Source organism: Diabrotica virgifera, chromosome 3 (assembly GCF_917563875.1).
Source record: "Diabrotica virgifera virgifera chromosome 3, PGI_DIABVI_V3a".
NCBI lineage: Eukaryota > Metazoa > Arthropoda > Insecta > Coleoptera > Chrysomelidae > Diabrotica > Diabrotica virgifera.
Window position 1 is genome coordinate 90373602 of NC_065445.1, and position 21642 is coordinate 90395243.

Sequence of the window (21642 nt, forward strand, 5' to 3'; positions counted from 1 at the left end):
CTAATTGTTTATTAATTGTTTAAACAATATCAATTGTTTTGTATAAATAATTTTAAAAATATCGTTAAATTCATCATTTTACTTTGATCAAATATGTTTCTATTTTGTTTTTGATTATGCTGAATCCGAATATGGCATTGCAATTTGAGAATTCTTATACATAAGCTCTTATACAGTATGTCTGCGTAGCTAGGAACCACATGGAAAACTTTTTTTATTATCAATTTTAAGAAAAAAAGTTATTCTTAATAAAATGCTCTCGATAGTCAAAAATCTAAAACTCAACCATCAGATATCAAATGTTATCAATTTTATACGAGTTATGTCAAAAATATGAATTTCGTTAAAGAGTAAAGTACCTTTTTCTACGACCGTTTAATAATATACTCATTATTCGCTATTTTTGAATAGATAATATCCCCCATTACTTTACCCGTGAGTAATAATGCATTACTCACTGGCTGAAGTTGCTCGCAGGTCATTACTCACGGGTTGAAGTTAGATTCAAGTGGTGCATGGCCCTTTTAATATACCTATTAGCAAATAAAATTACTTAAACTTGTTTATTTAATAAAATAATAATTGTAATTTATATGAACAATTAAATTTGAAAAATGTTTAAAGGATTTTTAACTTTAACAATGGGTTAGTATATTTTTTACGTTTAAATTTCAACCTTTGACATTTTAAGATTGACGTTATTAAAAGGTTAACAATAAACAATCGGTATTAATTTCGTAAAAGGACTTACGGATATGAAATTCATATCAATGAATTGTTTTACTTACTGTTCATTATACAATAGATTTTAATTGAGAGCACACGTTCTTTTTCATGTAATTGCCTTAAAATATGTCTTATTTTTAAAAGCCACCGCCATTCCATGACATAAGTGCCGGCGCAAATTGATCCTAAGCGAACACAACCTGGCACCGGCGCGGTGCGTAGAGAGTTCTGCGCATCCTAATATCACTGAATACAGTGCCAGGTCTAGCATGCGAACGTTTGTCATCGGCGTACAGTTTTCTGGTGTCGTGGGACGCGTGACTCAATTCTCAGTTGCGGTTTTGTTTTCGAGATGGACGTAGAAAAGCTAATAGAACTCGTTCGGAATTACTATTATTATAAACAACACTGATTGTGATTGGATTGTCGTTGCAAAAACTGCTTACCTATTACATATATTTATATCTTGTCTACATATTTTATTTTTAAGCATGAACAATCCCGGTATGATGACACATTTTATTTGAGGGTTGTGCGATATTCACAGATATGCTTAACGGTTTTTAATGATAATGTTGTGTAGATTTAAGAAATGAATGATATTTACAAAAATTTTATACCTATAGAAAAGGGATTACGCCATCATTTGTGACATTGTATTTCTAGGCCTGGATCCAGCGTACCAACAAAAAGTTGATTAATAGCAAGCTGAAAATTTGTTAATAGCTTAACGGTGTCTCGTCAGACAAACTTTGATGTACGGGAACACTGAAACAGGAGAAGTTTTAATTGTGGAACAGGTTAAAAATTTGGAACGTCAGACTACAAAAACGTTCCATATATTTTGCCGGACATACCTTCCGATTGATTTGTTACCATTTCATTAAACTCTCATGGAAACATTAGACTGGTGTTTATCACTAACTGGGCATTTTAATGAGTGAAACAGGAAGAACATGTCAACAGGAATCATGTTGGTTAGTAATAGCAGTCTGATTTTTGAATGAGAGTTTAATGATAGGGTAACAAATCGATTGGTTGTTCTGTCCGACAAAATACATGGGACGTTTTCGTAATGTGACGTTCCAAATTTTTAAACTGTTTTACTATTAAACCTTCCCCTGTTCCAGTGTTCCTGTACATCAAAGTTTGTCCGAATAGACACCGTTAAGCTACTAACAAATTTTCAGTTTGCCGGATCCAGGTCTATAAAGTATGTTTTGCTTTTAAAATAAAAGATGTCCTTCATTTTGTGTAGGTTCATTTAATAAAAATAAAAGTTAAGTTTCTGTAATACTTAAGAGGCGGCATTTCGAAGACTTGCATCATATTGAAAAGATGTACCGCACGGCTCTGTAGTTAGTGTGGCTTTTGCCAATAAATCAAAGTTATGCGTTTACAAGAGCATATTATTTGAAAAATAAGGAGTACCATAATGTGTCATAATTATAATCTCCTTTATACAGATCAAAAAATTGTTTAGTATGTATTTCTAAATCCACACAATCATTGGAAAATTATTCATGGTAAAAAATATCTATTAATGACACTGTTATCGACAAAGTCGATCAATTTTAAACTTGTCATCATATATTTATTAGACTTTTGTTTATCGTTAAAAATTAAATGATGGTTGTGAATTGTATTTTTTGTGTTATTTAATATTTTAGCAAAAACATAATCATCAAAAATCTTATTTAAAACATGCGAACCGTTTTTGCAATCACAATCAATGCACTGTTTAACTTATGCTTGTTATTATAAAGGTATGTAGAAATAGAATACTCAGTGTAAGATATCTTTTTATGCACCCCGCTTATGATCAAATTCGATGTTTTCGAAAGTCATACCGCTACGACTACTAGGTAGACGTGTAAGATATTTTTAAAACGTTACTAGTTACATGTACGGAACTACCGTTTTTTAGTTGCCTACTCAATTCAGTACAAGGATCAGATACATCAGTATTTTGTAATCAGTATTTGTACTCAGTACCACTGAGAACCGGTATCAATAGTAACCGTTACACGTTTGCACTTATTTTGCCCGTCTCTATTCGTTACGGCGACAGCCGACGGTCAGGTTAGCTTGTGTTTAATATGCGGCACGCTAGAAAAATAACTGCACAGGTCACCCGTCCCACCGGCGCAGGTTGTGACTCGCTTAGGTTCAATATGCGCCGGGACTAATGACAACTGTTTGATTGTTTCATAAGCTCAACGAGTGTAATTCTAACAGTGTTGCCATAGTTATATAAAATATATTTTCTTATGAAAAATAAAATATTTCGTTTCAAATAATGTTAGTAGTTGATAATTATATTCTTCTACTAATCCAAATAAAAAAGGTCGTAGAAAAAGTATAGTATTCTAGTATAGTATATATTCTAGTATAGTACTCGCCAACGGCTCGTGTCGCAAACTTCATCATCGTGAGTAATAGCCACGTTACATACATCATTACATGCTCGTTGAATAATATACTATTATATTCCAGAATATCAAAAAATGCTATTGTGAAAAGTTGTTTGAAATTAGAAACTATGTCTAAATATACAATTATATCATTCTAACCGAAAAGTTTTTTTTTTATTTTTTCTCAAATTACGGATACTTATCATTTTATTACAATTATGTTATTACTGTTTTATTATCACTTTTACGAAAAAAAGTTATTCTTCATAAAATGCTTTTCCTGGTCTAAAATCTAAGATACAACCATCAGATATCAAACTTTTTTAATTTTATACGAGGTATGTAAAAAATATGAATTTTTCTTAAGAGTTAAGTGCCTTTATTGTTCACAATATTTTAATTAGAAGGATGTAATTGAACACTAAAACAAATTTTTTAATTCCAAACAACTTTTCTTTATAACAATTTTCGATATTGTGAAATTTAAAGGTACTTTACTCTTGAGTGAAATTCATATTTTTTGACATACCTCGTATAACATTAATTAAATTTGATATTTGATGATTGCATCTTAGATTATATACGATGCAGAGTATTTTATAAAGAATAACATTTATTATTGTTGAAGCTTATTATTAAATGTATTTTAAATAAGTTTTACAGAAAAAAGTTTTGATCACTTTGTATAAACATTTTTTTAGCTGGTAATTTTCGGTTTTTGTATTGCTTTTTGGTTATCTTTCTTAATTTTCTTAAAAAGAAATAGGTTATTTCATATCTAAAGTTAAATAATTTAGAGCATTTTAAAGATTACATCCTAAGCTTTAAAAAAAGCACTTATACAAAATTGTAACAGATCTGTTCAAACTTGAGTAATACCGTCTTACCACCATTACCGGTGGTAATTTTATAAAACTACGAAGATTTTAAAAATTACATTTTTTGGGACGTCATATTATTTGAATTAATTTTTTGAGATTTTTTTTGAATGAAACATCATTTAGTAAGATGCTTGAAAGGTAAGTTGTGCAAAATTGAGAAAAATTGTATTAGTTACACATTTTTAAATCATTTTTAAACAAAATTCATGTAAGGCTCACTTTCCGCCCATACCGTACTTATGCCCATACATTTTATTTCTTTCTATTATAACAATAAGATAGCTTAATTATTCTTATTTCATGTTCAATTTGTAAAATTTCATTTGATCCATTAGTTAAAGAATTAGATTAAAATAACTCAATCGTGCACTTCGCCGTACGTTAGTTTACAGTGCGCCAATGTTTGTGAGAAGCGTGACTTTAGCGTTATAAATAAAAAATTATAGAAGATACAGATTTAATTTTAGAAAATTCTTTATAAAAGGTTTTTTTTGTAAAACTTTCTGAATTTTTCAATGGTCAAGTCAGTTTTTTTCTAAAATTTATATTTTCGGAGTTATTTAAAAAAACATCTAATTTCGTAGTTCATTTGTTTAATAAAAATGAAGCACCCACTTCTCGAGTAGAACTTTTTGATATGTTGTTTATTAAACATTTGTTAAGGCCATGGGTACATAATTCGCAAATATTTTACGGCTATCCCTACTTTTTCTATCTTAACACGGCACATTACGTGTAGTAAAATTCTCACTGGTATGAAAACTGTAGATGTAAACATTAGGTTGACAGTGACATTGTCATTAGAACGGTAGAGATGGCTATTTCGGTTTCGTTCAGTTCTTGAATGTTTTTGGATAACCTTTACTTGTATAAATGATAGGATTATTTTTTCACTAATTATGTATTCAGTAGTTACCATTATTTATATACTATACAAATAGTCGAAAAAGAAAAAAAGTTGTAAAGTTATTTTAATAATATACTGTTACCATGGAAAGCTTAGATAAGGTTTGAACATGTGAAGGAATGCGTTGTATAAATGTAGTATTACTCAATGAATTTATAAAGAATTTATTTATTTCTTTATTTGCGTAAATTAAAATATGGGACGTTGTTACAAGAAATGTGTTACTGAAAAGCGAAGAAATAGACGGTTAGCTCAATTGAAGAACTTACTACACAACAGAACTACCTACTACTGACCTGAAGTATCTACTACAAAGCGTAGCGCCAGCCGTGTCTGCATTACACCAATCGTGATGGAATTAGTTTTCCATGTGCTTGTGATTTGTGAATTCACATTTTTAGGTACCAAATCATTAGAATTGTACATGAGTAAAAATGAGTGACTCAGATTCCGAAGCGACAAAAGAGTTACGCGAGGATAAAAATGAACAATAGGTATTTGTTAATCTTCTTCACAATTATTACATTTTATTTGATAAAAGAATGACCCCAAAAAATAAGAATCTTCTTCTTAGTTTGTAATTTTTTCTACGACACACATTCATAAATGCTGCCATATTGTAACAAAAAAATACCTACGCCGAAGACGCCCATCCACTAACTTCACTTAAACTGAAGTAAAATACTACTAAACAAGCACATACTTCAAAAGCGTAGTACATTCTTCTATGTACCTATCTGGTAAATAGTAGCAAATACTACGGAGAAAAGCAAATGCTTTGTAAGTGTAGTTAAATCTTCAAAAATGTAGTACGTACTTGAAGCATTAGCATTTACTACGTTTTATGCCACCATGGGCACTTTACTTTATAGCTAAACTCGTACATATTTACGGTTATCGGAACAAACTCTTATAAAATAATACTTTTATTATTGAACTTTATTGACTTGAAATACTTGGATTTTCCATAAATAATATATAAACAATAAATAACTTTTTATTAATTGTACGCCTTAAATCAATTATTATTTTTCAAATAGACTATCAATACTATTTAATAAACAACTCTATTATATATGATTGATTTTATTATCATCGTAAAAGCGTTAAAAAGCAGTAGCAGAATCAACTGCTATATCAAAATAGCGGGTTGGACACATCTCTACATGTCACTGTCTTGAGTCTTGTCATAACATTATATTTGACTGAGTGCGTTGTATGACAAAGATAGCGAATATTCGATTTGGAAAATATCACCACGGACATGGTGTCCATTTTTTTCGAATCCTGAAAAAACTAATAAATATTTTTAAAAAATTTAAACACAAAATGAAAGACTAAATTATTATCGAGGGCCGAAAGTCCCTTAGAATATATACGAAGTTTCTTTCGAATGAGATATTTGAAATTAAAAATCACACTACATTTTCTCTTAGTTTTTCACCCCTGTAACTTATTAAAATACACATTATAGAAGTTCTCAGGGACTTTCGGCCCTCGCTAATAATGGTATCTTTCATTCTGAGTTTAAATTTTTCAAAAATACTCATTAGTTTTGCCACGATTCGAAAAAAATGGATCCCCATTTGAATAGCATTGCAGCCGAAAATACGTACCCATCCTCTTACATGAAATTACAAAAAGTTCTATCTTGTTTGATTTTTCCGAAGTGAAAATCTATATGCACTCCCCTAAAAAGTAAGAACTAATAAAAAAGGATACCAAATGGGACAAAACCAACTTAAAATAATCTGCTAGGCAGACGATGCAATACTAATCTCTCAAAGTGAAGATGATTTAAAACATATGCTGCATAAATTTAATATAACCGCCAGAAAGTTTAACATGTTAATTTCCTTAAAAAAGAAAAAATGCATGGTTATAACAGCAAATCCAATAAGATGTAAATTGGAGCTGGAGGGTCAGATAATAGAACAGTGATGGAGTTTAAATATCTAAGCATCACACTATCTAGCTACGGAAAGCTCGAAACGGAAGTGAAAGATCAAGTGAATAGAGCAAACAGAGCCGCAGGTTGCCTGAATGGCACAATATGGAGAAATTAAAATATCGGAAAAGAAATGAAAGGCAGAATTTTCAAAACAGTCATCGGACCAATAATGACATACGCGGCAGAAACATGACCTTGCACTTGCACAGAGAGGACAAAAAGATTGCTCGAAACAGCAGAGATGAAAATTCTTCGAAAAATCGATGGTAAGACTCTATGGGACAGAGCTAGAAGTACATATATACGACGGAGATGCAAGGTGGAGAACATTAATAACTGGGTGAAAAGCAGAAGAGTAGAATGGAACGACCTCATAATCCGAATGACAACAAATAGAGTAGTAAGGACGGCGAGAGACGGTTCCTCAATAGGAAGACGATCAGTGGGAAGACCACGAAAACGATGGAAAGACAAGTTACTAGAGGCACCTTAAAAAAAACAGATAGAGCAAATTTGCACATACTTAGCACGACTATACAAAAAGAAAAAGAAGAAGGCCGACGGTCCTGATTTCTTCTAATACCGTCAACTAGATATTTCCATTGGTTTCTATCTTCAGCTGCCTTAAGTGTTTCACAGAATGGACCGTCCATTGAATGCCGCATTTGGTCACTCCGTCGAGTTAGTGACCACTTCCTTGCTGTAATTCCCAAAAAATTTTCGGAAACACTCAGGGCCGGTACTTTATGTCCCGGTTAAACCTCGGTTAGCTAACCGGGGTTTAATCGGGACAGAAAAGTACCTCATAGGGCCTCTTGCATTCTAATAAAAGCAATTATAATTATTATTATAATTATTTATGAATACAATAATAAGTATAATTGCGTTTATGTCTATGTTATGCATATATTTCTGTCCCGATTAAACCCCGGTTAACTAACTGGCTGTTAACGGAGACATAAAGTACCGGGCCTCAGTCTTTCTAATTTATTTTCGTTCCCATCACCCACATACCCAAAAACCTGAAGAAATCGCCAGTTTTGTTTGAACATTTTTATCATCATCATTGGCTCTACAAAACATATTGGGTCTTGGCCAACTCCAGAATCAGCTTCCATTCCTTTTTCAAGGAATGATGTTTGTAGCAGCACAGGCGATCAGTAGCACTGACAAGATCAACGGTACCAACTGTGAGAGATATTGTTTATTTACAAACATATTTTTTTTTATTTGGTATCTTATTGCTTTTTATAATTATAACTATTATTACTATTTACAGCTGCATATATGATATATATTTTTAAATAGATAAAGTTAAAAACATTTCTTAGCAACTGTTTTTTCATTAATTTGTAATTAATTCTAAATTTACATAATTGCTCCTTGGAAAATAACAAATGAAACATTAATTTTGAGATATCCGGATGTAACTGAATGAATTGAATGAAAATACAAAAAAGAAACTATTATTCAAACCGAAAGTATAAAACTTGATGAAAAATTTACGAATCATTATTTTCTGTCTTTGTCCTATTCTTGTTTTATTAACAAATACAGTTTCGCACAACTGACGGTTTTAGCTGTATATTCTGTTCAACAGTTTATGTAGAACAGAAGACTCTGAAGAACAGGGTTACACGATAAGGCAATACAATAAAAATGCAGCTCTCAAGTTTAACTTCGAGATATATGTCTATAACGACAGATATATAACTCGTTACTACGAAGTATTGTGACATATGAGCAAAAAATTGGTTAATAAATAAAAGAAATAGAAGTAAGATAGCTACAAGACAGATCTAAGAGGAAGAGAGGTCATATACATAAAAGAAGAGCCTCAATCCTCAAAGCGTAATATGAGAGACAAGGAATGGAACGATAAATGAAAAGTGTTAGCGAGTGAAGACAGTAAAAATTAGATATTTGAACATACATATATAAATTTAGGCTCAATAGATAGTCGACAAACACCCAGAGATATTATAAAAACATTATGGGACAACAGAAAGCAGAAAAATTTATTCACAAATTAAATTGGAATTTAAAAAACACAAATAAACTTAAACATTATTGTTATTTATCATTTTCATTATAATCCCAATATATTTACGAAGTTGGCTTACCTGTGCAGGTTTGACAGATGACAAGCTTGTCTGTTGAGTTGTCGGTTTGAAAGGTGCAGGGCCTTGCCTCAAAGTTGGATTTTTATGAGTCTGCATATCGGAAGTGACTTTTTTCAAACTCTTTGTAATATCTTGTCCTTTGTTTATTTCCGCAAAGAGCGCCGAACGATCTTGACTGGCATCTCCCGCTCCTCCCATACTGGCCAAGTCGAGGACGGGTGGGGGTGGAGGACATCCTGGCGGAGGTGGTGGGGGACCACCAGCTTTCGGTGGAGCTCCTTTGCCTAAAAAAATCAGCTGTTAAATAAAGACCAGTTAATGGACATCTTGGATATTAAAGCACCCTAATATGTCTGTGTAGATTTTGGCGTTCGATCCGACCATCACTTGTGACATCGTTGCCGTATCCTCTATTTTTTCATATTATCACGTTACAATTTTTGTGATATTATACACGAGCGTGACACCCTCAAAAAAGCGCTTAGTTTTCGAGATACTGACCACAGAGGGATGAATGGCTAATTTTATTCATACCTTATATTTTCGAGGGTGCTGAAAACGAAAATGAAGTTTATTTTGAATTTTATGTGGGGGAACATTGTCAAAATCGCAATTTTAACCTAAAAATAAAAAAAAGAAATCACGTTTTTTTTGCGTTTACCTCGCTACAACTCTGTTCCATTTTAATATTTTTTTTTCTGAAATTTTTACACTATATAGCTGCAACATTTCTGAAGACAAAGGTATCTGCCTCAAGTTTTTATTCTTATCATGATAAAGGTTATGAATTTTTCAAAGAAAAAGGTGCGGATTTGTGCATTGCAAAGTTTAATCGCAAAAGTTGTGTGACGAAGTTTAAAATTTAGCTTCTCAATCACGTTTATTTTAAAGTAAAGAGTACAAAGAAGTTTTCTGGTAAGTTTTAGATCAAAATGTTTTATAGAAAAAAAAAATAGTGCAACTTTTAATGTCAACATTAGAAATCCCCAATATAACGCTTATTTTTTGAGGGACAGACAATCTAGGTCTAATTTCTCACATTTAGTACTATCCTTGGATTATAAGCTTTCATTTGACACCTCATTTGTGATTTTACCTAGTATAATGACGGAGAAGTAAACGTCATTATTCTATTATTCTTGTAGGTACATTTAACATTGATTGAAATTATGAAAGAAATATATAGAAAACAGCATGGCAACACTGTGACCCACAAACATAAAAATTCAGCCATATTCAGCTGTGCGTTACATAGGGTGCTTTAATATCCAAGATGTCCCATTTAATTGAATATCCTGGCATATTTATTCTCAAATACATACATACTAGGCCTGGATCACACGGACCAAAAAAAAGTTGATTAATAGCAAGCTGAAAATTTGTTAATAGCATAACGGTGTCTAGTCGGACAAACTTTGATGTACGGGGACACTGGAAGTTTTAATCGTGGAACAGTTTAAAAATTTAAAACGTCAGATTACGAAAACGTCCCATGTATTTTGTCGGACCGAACATCCAATTGATTTGTTACCCTTTCATTAAACTCTCATGCAAAAATCAAACTGCTATTACTAACCAACACGATTCCTGTCATTTGACATGTCCTTCGTGTTCCACTCATTAAAATGCCCAGTTGGTGATAAACACCAGTTTGCATGAGAGTTTAATGAAATGGTAACAAATCAATTGGAAGTTCTGTTCGACAAAATACATCGAACGTTTTCGTAGTTTGACGTTCCAAATTTTTTACCTGTTCCACAATAGGGAACTTGCATAAAATTTTAAATTCGAAAAAAATGGTATAAATCACAACAGAACATAATTTAGAACCTGTATCAAAAATAAAAAAGTTTTGTTTGCCTTTCGTTTGGCCCCTAAAGACGACTAAAAATTCAACTAATACCAGCCACCCCAAAACGCGTCGTGACGTCACGGGGTTGTATGTTTACATTCTACACCAATTGTATATATAATTTTAAAGTAGACATTATAAACGTCAGTAGAAAATACAGTTATATGACGTTACAAATGTTTTTGATCGTTTGAACTATTCATAGAAAATTTGTACTTTTACAAAATGGTTTTATTTTCAATAGTAAACCTTCTTTCCTTTCCTTCAAAAACTGTATCAAACTGCAATCTCAACAAACTGGTATATTTTATTACAATGACATACGATAAATGTCATTAGAATATAAATATTTTTCCTTTATTCCCCGACGACGATCTGGCTAAATACCCAAGTAGGTGGAGGCCAATAAACTAAAGAAGAAGAATATACGTAAATATAACCATAAACTGAACCACATAGTTAAACTATGTGACGTCACGGGTCGTTTTAACTATTTTAAGATAAAGGAGACTTTAAATTTGTACTTCTAAGTCATTTTTATACAAAACTGTACACTATGTAATAAAAAAAAATGTGCAAGTTCCCTTAAAACTTCCCCTGTTCCAGTGTTCCCATACATCAAAGTTTGTCCGACTAGACACCGTTAAGCTATTAACAAATTTTCAACTTTTTTTTGATACGCGGGATCCAGGTCTATATTGGTTTCTTATCTGTTTAGTATATATTTTTATTATACAGGTGACAATGAATATTAACCAAGTATAGAAATGAAAAAATGACCGAGATCCCTAAAAAATTATTACATAATATCTGATAGCTTTAAGTGAACGGAGGGACGTAGTTAATGAAAAACATGTATTGAGGTCTACTGTCAGATCGGCCATATTTTTTTATGAATAAAGACTAATGTCCGAAAATGTAGTTTTTTAATATTGTTCTGAAGCTATTTTCTTTTGTCATCTTATGCTTTACTATTATAATTGGGAATAAGCCACAATATTAGTTAGAAATTAAATTTATTTGACGTTTTGACTTCCACTTTGGAAATTGTTATCAACATAAATATGTATTTTGATAGAAATTTCGGAAGTGGAAGTCGAAACGTCAAATAAATTTAATTTCTAACGTTGGGCATTAGTTGCGTTCTTGAGACGACTTTATTGGAAGATAGTTCATTCGAGTACATGAAATCAACTTTATCCGTCAGAAAAAATATGCATGTGATTTGTCTTTAAAAAGACAACCGCATGCAATGATGACAGTAAAATTCTCGTGTTAGTGATCTCATAGTAAATCACGAGGATAAAACCAAGAAAAAACCTCATGATACTATCCCGACGTGGTATTAAGTATTTGGTCTTACATTTAGTTTACTACATAAAATCAGAGTTTGATGTTAATTTTGAGAGTAAACTAAATGTAAGACCAAATACTTATATATTATATATAACCGGTTCTATAGCGTTCTACGCCTTCCGGTATTTTTGGGAGTCTTTCATCTCCCATTCGTTGAACGTGTCCATACCAAGTGAGTTGGTTTCGTTGTACCTCTTTAACTATTGTTTTCTGCTTACCTACTTTCTCTCTGATCTTTTCATTTCGAACATGGTCACATTCCGATATTATGGCAGCTCTTCTAAAAAAATCCATTTCGGTAGTAAGCAGCTTATTTTCGGATTTTTTTGTCATTTGCCACACTTCGGAACCATACGTTAAAATTGGTTTCAGAATAGCGTCGTACATCCTCATTTTTGTATTTAACCCCTTCGGTACGGTGATGCACCCATGTGCATCATGCTTGACTGTCCGCTCAGTACGGTCACAGTATAAAGACAGAACCTCTATATACTGTGGACGGTGATGCACACGGGTACATCATGATTTTTCGTTTGCCATATACTACCATGTATACCGCCACCATCTGCATCATATTTCAGGTATTTTTGTTCCGTCCGAATTACCTTATTCAAATCTAAAAGTGGGGAAACCACGCCCAAAAGTGGGTGATGCCCAGAAGGAGATTAGATTTAGTTAATTTGATTGGTGATAAGGTTGTTTGGATGTTTGACTGATGGGATTGTGTGGGAGGTGAAGTTACTGTGCTGCTGTTTACATTTTACCTTACTATCCCTTGCAAGATAATTCGGATGGAATTTCCCAGATTAGGAGGCTGGGACGATATCAAGCACAAAATAATCTGGGGAATTCCATCCGAATTATCTTGTTTATCTTTTTTAATTATTTTTGTTTAAAATGGTATTTTATGGATAAAATTTAATTCAACTCACATACTATGTAGAATAATAAATTTAATAAAAATAGTTTTATTTCTAAAATTAGTGTTATTGTTACATTATCTTTAATTAGTTGTAGTGTGATACTGTATTTTAACCGACCGCGCGAAGTCGCTCGGTAAGCGCTCGAATCCGTATATAGGAGCCGACTTGCCGAATGACGATCCGGCACGAAGGGGTTAAGGTTATGTTATGTTGCCACAAGACAGGGTTCAGGGCTCTAGTAACCTTTCTAGCCTTCGTCACTCTATCATCTATACTGGGTTCCGTTCTTCCACTATTTGTTAATTTAATCCATAGATAAACTCTAGGGATTGTATGCTCTGTACAACCCCTGATGTACTCACTTCCGTCAAGTCATACTCTGATTTTATATGTATCTTATTTTAAAATATAAATTATGTCGCCACCGCCTACGAAAAGTATAACTCCGAAAAATGCCGTTAAGAGTAGAAATTTCAATGAACGCCGCGAAAAATATTATTTTCGATTATATTATTGTGAACATTATAATCCCTAATAAAGTGTTAGCGAAAAAATTTATTTTTTGGGGAGAATCAGCAAAAACCATCATTTCTGTTTGTGGGTCCACGAAAATTATAATTACTAAAAAGTTCTTAGAAATAATTGTTTTCGTCGGCAGAAACAGAAAGGGAAATAATTGTTTTCGTCGGCATTTATTATGAACTAAATCTTTTCGTTATAAATATTTTGGGAGTTATAATCTTCGCGGACACGCATATAAAAAACAATGGTATCGCCAACACTTATCAAAGAGTTATTTTTTTCACTGGAAATGTATTAGGAATCACATTAATCATAGGTACCAGCGATGTATCCTCGATATGTTATTGACTTACTAATCGTGGTATTTTCTTTCTATCGATTTCTTGTTTTAATTTGGCCGGTCACAGTAGCTCGTCTGTGATGGAACGTCCACTCCACATAAGAACCCACGGTCAATCATCGGAAACTACTTTTGTGGAACCACAGCGTAGCGCTACAGCGTGGTTCGTCTGTTTTGAACCTTATTCTAACGTTTAATGATTTTGATGTTTCACCTAAATAAAAATGCTCCCATTCACAAGGGTGACAATTTATAAATACAATTGTTTGTTCTTTCTTGTTCATTGTTAGGTTTAGTTTTAGTTTAGTTAGGTTTAGTTTTAGTTTAGTTAGGTTTAGTTTAAATCGCTCAATGTTGAATAATTTATTTCCTATCGTTTTCAGTTTCTCAAATAGTCAGTCCTTTTATGTATGGTATTGTTATTTTCCTCGTATTTCAAATAGCCATAACACCTGTTATGACTATTTGAGAAGCCTAGGTCCGTTTATTTCTTCCCTCCAAATTTCACTATTATAGTATAACCGGTCAAAAGATAGAGGGGGGACCGGACTTTTGACTAGCACTGTATAATTAAAATAATGAACAATTGGAATTACCACTTTACAATTACAATTTACTTTTATAAAAAAGTGTCCTCTTTCTATGTGTTCTCTTTTTATTACAAATTTAGAAAAAAAATTATTATTTTCTAATCAACATTTTGTTGTGGTTTAAGGGATTTTAAAGGAAGATCTTTTCATTGTAGTACATTCTTTAACGGTAAAATATTGCAAAACCTCTAAATTTTAAAGAACCGCTTGGATTGACATGAAATTTGGCATAAATACACATAGCTAACAAGTCGAAGAAAAAAAAGTGTTATTGTGCCGATATGTGCTTTTGACCTGGGGGTGGTTTTCACCCCTCTTGGGGGTGAAAAAATATTCGTCCAAAGTAAGTCGAGTTTCGAGTTATTTGCCAGTGAATATGTTCATTTTTTCAACAAAATAACCACGCTTTTAGACGGTTTTTCGCAAATAAATCAAATAGTAAGTATTTTGTCGAAAAAACATTCTTAACAAAAATATAGCCTGTAAGAAATTTAAAACAAATGGTGTATATATCACGTCTCTATGCCTAGTAGAAGCAGAGTTATAGCTAATGAAAAATATGTTCATATTCGTCAAATTCCAAATGGAATACTTTAACGTGAAATAACCAAAAATGAAGCACATTTCGGGGAAAATTTATTACAACTTATTTAAGGTGTTTAAAAAAAAACTTCATTTTTGTTTTATAAAAAAAATTTCTAGCATCAAAAGTAAACAAGTTACGCTCAAAATAAAGTTAATCCCTTTTTTTTGGTAAAAAAATCGGGAAAATCGCCCCCTAATTAGTATCTCAAATGAACTTAATCGTTACGACTTCACAAGTTTCTTGACTCGTGTACGTATTGTTTATATGATCTGTAAGTTTCATCTGTTCAAAGTCCTTATTTTTGAAAGGGCTGTAGCTAAAAGGGGTTGAACGAGTCACTGATCACGAATGTATGCAAATTTGGAAACACCAAATCTTAATCAATTTTTGCCTAACAAAAAAATAAAAAAATACATGATATTCAGAAAAGCAATGCTGACTTTTTTGTTTTTCGAGATTTTTGGTATCTCTAACAATTTTTAAGTTATTTTGAAAAAAAAAACATACACTCGCGATCATAAAAAGCGGGTCACTCGATGAGTTATTCAAGATAGATGTCTCGAATTTTCTAAACCTGTTGTCCGATTTGAGTGATTTTATTAGTATGTTATAGCCTTATTCTTTAGCAATATCGCTATAATAATATTGTTTTTAGGCCGGTAAATTGTCATTGTATACCGGGTGTAACATTCATACTGTGTTTATTCCTAAAAGTTCGGAACACCCTGTGGAATGTTTTTGCATAGATAAAATATTGAAATTAAAACTCAATTGTAGCCTTAGGCTCTCTTAACATTTTCTTTTTTGATTTATTTGTTTATGTTGGATAATAAAAAAGTTAAGCACGTTAATAAGTAGCCATGTTCTTCATCAATACAGGGTGTTTCTAAATAAGTGCGACAAACTTTAAGGAGTAATTCTGTATGAAAAATAATGACAGTTTGCTTTATAAACATATGTCGGCAAATGCTTCGTTTCCGAGATACGGGATGTTGAAATTTTTCTTACAAACTGATGATTTATTTATTGCTCTAAAACCAATAGAGATATGCAAATGAAATTTGGTAGGTTTTAAGAGGCAGTTATTGTGGATTTTTGACATACAATTAATAATTCTATATTCACCATTGGCGTGCATACGGGTATAAACATTTTAGATACATCCCGTATGCACGCCAATGGTGAATATAAAATTCTTATTGTATGTCAAAAAATGCGCCATAATTACCTCTTAAAATCTACCAAATTTAATTTGCATATCTCAACCGGTTTTAGAGCAATAAATAAAACGTCAGTTGGTAAGAAAAAATTCAACATCTCGTATCTCGAAACCGAAGAATTTGCGGTCATACGTTTATAAAGCAAACGGTCATTATTTTTTCATGCAGAATGGCCCCTTAAAGTTTGTACCACTTATTCAGAAACACCTTGTCTTGATAAAGAACATGGTTAGTATTTTTCAAAATTAAAATTTTTAAAAATTTTACTTTAAAACCAATTTTTTTCAAAAATAGGCACTTTGAATCGATGATACTTACAGATCATATAAACACAACATAAGTAAAATAATTTGTGTAGCGGTAAATTTCATTTAAGTTGCTAATTGGGGGTGGTCTTCCCAATTTTTTTTGCCAAAACAAAAGGGGCCAACTTTATTTTGAGCGTAACTTGCTTAAATTTAATGCTAGAAACTTTCTATAAAAACAGAAATAAAGCTTTTTAAATACTTTAAATAAGTTATAATGGGTTTTCCCCAAAAAGTGCTTAATTTTTTGGATATTTCACGTCGAAATTTTCTATTTGAAATTTGGTGAATATGAATATATTTTTCATTGGCTATAACTCTGGTTCTACGAGGTCCAGAGACCTAACGCGTACACCATTTTTTTTTACTTTTTTACAGGGTATATTTTTGTTAAGAACGTTTTTTTCGACAAAATACTTACTTTTTAAGTAATTTTCGAAAAACCGTCTAGAAATGAGTTTATTTTGTTGAAAAATGGAACATATTCACTCGCAAATAACTCGAAAAATGTTGACTTGGCGAAAAAGCTCTATAGAACAAGAGTTACTTAAAATTAGTCAGTTTATCCATTTTCGGACTTACTTTGGACGAATATTTTTTCACCCCCAAGAGGGGGTGAAAGTCACCCCCAGGGCAAAAGCACACATCGGCACAATATCACTTTTTTTCTTTAACATGTAAGCTATGGGTATGCCAAATCTCATGTCAATCCAAGCGGTTACGGTTCTTTAAAATTTAGAGCAAAAACCGTGAAAGAATGTACTATTGGTACGTTTTAAATTATTTTATAATTAATCTTAATCTGTATATAAAAACAAAGTGAATATTTATATCCAAATAAATTCAGCCATTACTTTTGCGAATATTTATTTAACAAGTAAGACAACAGATTTAGATCTGATAATTTTGGAAAACGATCAAAACACTTATGTCATTCAGAAATCATTTTCTCTTGGTAAATTTCCAACACCATTTAACACTAGTGAACACTTGCACAACTGTTGATTTCGTTGTAGAAATATTACTAAAATTAATGAATCTGTTACACAAATTTAACATATAATATTTCATTAATGGTATGAATTTAAATTTACAAGTATTAATAAATATATTTTTCTACAACCGTGCTAAAAATGCAATTTTTAGCACTCCATACGAGCGTTAAAAATGCTACTTTAAGGCACTAGTGCTTTAAAAAAATTTTAAGGCACTGCAGTTCGTATTGACCATATATGCAATTTTGATGTAATGTCAAAAAAATATAAAAATGGAATGTTCAAGTAAAAGTTTTTGTAGATATTGTCCTGTAATTACGTTTGTAGAAAAAATATTGTATGATATGCGTGTTAAAAAGTACATTTTTAAGGCACTCATGTGAATTACAGAACTCGCTTTCGCTCATTCTGCAAACTTTCACATGCGTGCCTTAAACGTGTACTTTTAACACTTATATCATAAATAACTATTAAGTAATCATTTTTTCTTCTTCTTTTATTTTATTATTATTTTGTATTATCCATATAATATTTTGTATTCTATAAAATTTTGCGTATATTTAATAGTTTTCGATTTATTTGAAAACAAAAAAAGGGAATTGTTTGTAAAATACAAAAATCCTCTCACTTTAAACTCACTTTTTATTTCAAAACTAAGCATTTTTTTAAATCAGCTAAACTTCTAAAGCAATAAGTACATTAATAAATAACAAATAAACATTATAGAAGTTCTCAGGGACTTTCGGCCCTCGCTAATAACGTAATCTTTCATTATGCGTTTAAATTTTTCAAAAATACTTATTAGTTTTCTCAGGATTCGAAAAAAATGAATCCCCATTTGAATCAAGCATTGCAGCCGAAAATACGTACCCATCCCCTTAATAATTGAGGCATGTCATATCAAAATTAACAATCTCCAGTTTTTATTAAAATTTAGATTTTGTTTATTCCTTGCACTCTAGCCATTTCTTAATATGATTATAATATGATAAGTCGAAGTATTTTCGTCAAAGTAGACCCCTATTTGTCAACTTTGACGAAAATACTTCGACTTATCATATTATAAAGAAATGGCTAGAGAGCAACGAATAAACAAAATCTAAATTTTAATATAAACTGGAGATTGTTAATTTTGATATCACATGCCTCAATTATAATAGTGCGTCATCCTCGTTTAGTTACCTCTAAACGACCGGTAGTGATGTGATAAATATGATAGATACAATATTTCCATGCGGTGTTAGCTCATCTCTGTTAGTTCTATTACATCAATGATTTTAGATTATTTAAATTTAACCGTGATTTCATGTAGGTAAAAATTACAACTCAGTTCAGGAATGTTATTTTTTTTTTGAAAAATAAACACGTAAATTATTGTAAACGCATGAGTCAATATCAAAATAAATTTGTTTGCTACAATTTAAATAATTAAAAAAGAATTAAGGATAAATCTGGTTTAAATTAGATTATCTATAATACATCTTTGAAATTCTTACTTTGTGCTGTAATTACATTATACATTAATTACATTTGTACAATATAGATACAGCTGCACGTCATCCGCGTCATAGCATGTGACGTCACATGATACCAACACGAAATATTTAAGTGGTAGGTATGTTCCTTTTTAGAATCGTTTAGCCGAGTACACTGGAATTACAGTCACTAGACATATTTTATTATATACGCGTAGAAATAATATTGGAAGCTTTCTATTAATGTAAATTTAAAGAAAGATACCCTAAGTTGTTTCATTTAATTTGTATACGTGGAATATAAAACGTTTTTATAAAGCAAACTTGTTCGGATTACACTGCAACTGCGATCGAAAAAAGGTGACATTTTGACATAAATTGGTAACATTTATTTGACAGTTGCGGTGTAGACACTTCAGATTTGTTTTTATTCTTTACTATAAGTATTTGTTTTATTATATTTATTGTTTTTATTATTTTCTTTAACGTAAGATTGTAACTTAATTCTTGTTTTCTATTTCTAATGTTTTTATTTATTTACATTGAATATTAATTTGTTTTGTTCTATAATCACAATCCACTTCAGCAATAATTAGGTATGTGATATATTTGATTTAAAATGAATTCAAGAATTTTTTGTAATTGTGCAACAATGTCAACTTAGATCTCTGACGTTGATAATGACGTGCAACGGAATCTATATTGTACGGACTGTATACAGTATGGCTCAAATGAAAGGAATAAATTCGTTATTTCGTAAGCCGGCAAATTTAAGGAAAAATCCCGAAACAGGTAGATTTTTCTTTTTAAATTATGATTTTTTGGCATATATATCATACTAGTGACGTCATCCATCTGGGCATGATGACGTAATCGATGATTTTTTTAAATGAGAATTGGGGTCGTGTCCTAGCTCATTTGAAAGGTTATTCAATTCTCTATTCAGTAATATAAACATTAACATAATCATTTCTACAGGATTTAAAAAAAAATTTAATAATTAAATTAATTGACACTAAAATAATAATTTATGTAAGTTATTTAATTCAAAATATATTTTACTGCTGTCAGAAAATAAAAAGAAATGTTTGTTTCATAAGCAACCATTGTTGCTGCCATCCACCTGCCTCTTGGCATTTTAAACATTGAATTTATATGAAAAGCAATGTATATTTATCAATTAAACATTTTTTTTCTGTTTTCTGACAACAGTAAAATGTATTTTTCATTAAATAAATTGGACCCTCTGTATAAATAATTATGTTAATGTTTATGAATAGAGGGGTCTAGGACGTTTCATCGCCGCCGTTTCGATGCCGCCAGTTCGATGCCGATGCAGGCCCATTCATCGCCAGTCAATTAATCGCTATCTGATATATTTCCGAATTTTCGACAGTTAAAATTATTAGTTATTTTTAGTATTAATTAGGAATTCTAGGAAATGCGAGATATGACGGCGATGAAATGGACTGGCGATGAACCGACGGCATCGAAACGTCCCATTCCGTGAATAGAGAATTGAATAATCTTTTAAATGATGTAACACATGACTCCTATTCTCATTTAAAAAAATCATCGATTACGTCATCACGCCCAGATGGATACGTTACTGGTATGATGTATGTCAAATAGTAGGGGAGCAAAGTATGCTAAATGTGCAGTCACTCGAGCGTTATGGGGACCTATTGGGTTGTGAAGAGTAGGTCCTAAAACCAAAAAAAGTTAAGTAAAGTTTTCCATTTTAGTGGGCGCTTGCCATTTTTTAATTTAATTTTCCATTTTCAACAATCGTTTTTTCCGATTATAACGCCATTTATCCATAACTCGAAAAGATGTTTCGAATAAAAGTTACTTATTTATACGTAAGGAATCCAAATCTACAATAAAAAATGGGGGCTCCTATTTAAGATTTTAAAGTAACCGCCCACCCCACCTCTGTGGGGGGTCGTGTTTGGTGCCATTCGATAGATTTTTCAAAAATATTGAATAAGTGCATTTTACAGTTTTTCGATCTGATGTTCATTTCGCGAAATATCGCGCGATTCGTATTTAAGAGGATCGGTACGTATTTTCGGCTGCAATGCTATTCAAATGGGGATTCATTTTTTTCAAATCCTGAGAAAACTAATAAGTATTTTCGAAAAATTTAAACGCAGAATGAAAGATTACGTTATTAGCGAGGGCCGAAAGTCCCTGAGAACTTCTATAATGTTTATTTTAATAAGTTACAGGGGTGAAAAAACTAAGAGAAAATTTAGTGTGATTTTTAATTTCAAATATCTCATTCAAAATAAACTTTTTATTTATTCTAAGGGACTTTCGGCCCTCGGTAATAATTTAGTCTTTCATTCTGCGTTTAAATTTTTCAAAAATATTTATTGGTTTTTTCAGGATTTGAAAAAAATGAACACAATGCCGTGGTAATATTTTCCAAATCTGTCTTTGTCTTACAACGCACTCAACCGAATATAATATT

General features: G+C 31.6%; 1 protein-coding gene across 1 annotated transcript in view; it reads right to left on the reverse strand.

Moving 5' to 3' along the window:
- LOC126881909 (adenylyl cyclase-associated protein 1) overlaps nucleotides 1-21642 on the reverse strand; it is a 44510-nt gene that overhangs the window by 9158 nt on the left and 13710 nt on the right. Inside the window, exon 2 of the mRNA XM_050646635.1 lies at nucleotides 9003-9286. Coding sequence (XP_050502592.1) covers nucleotides 9003-9286 — 284 coding nt within the window. The remainder of the gene's footprint in view (nucleotides 1-9002; nucleotides 9287-21642) is intronic.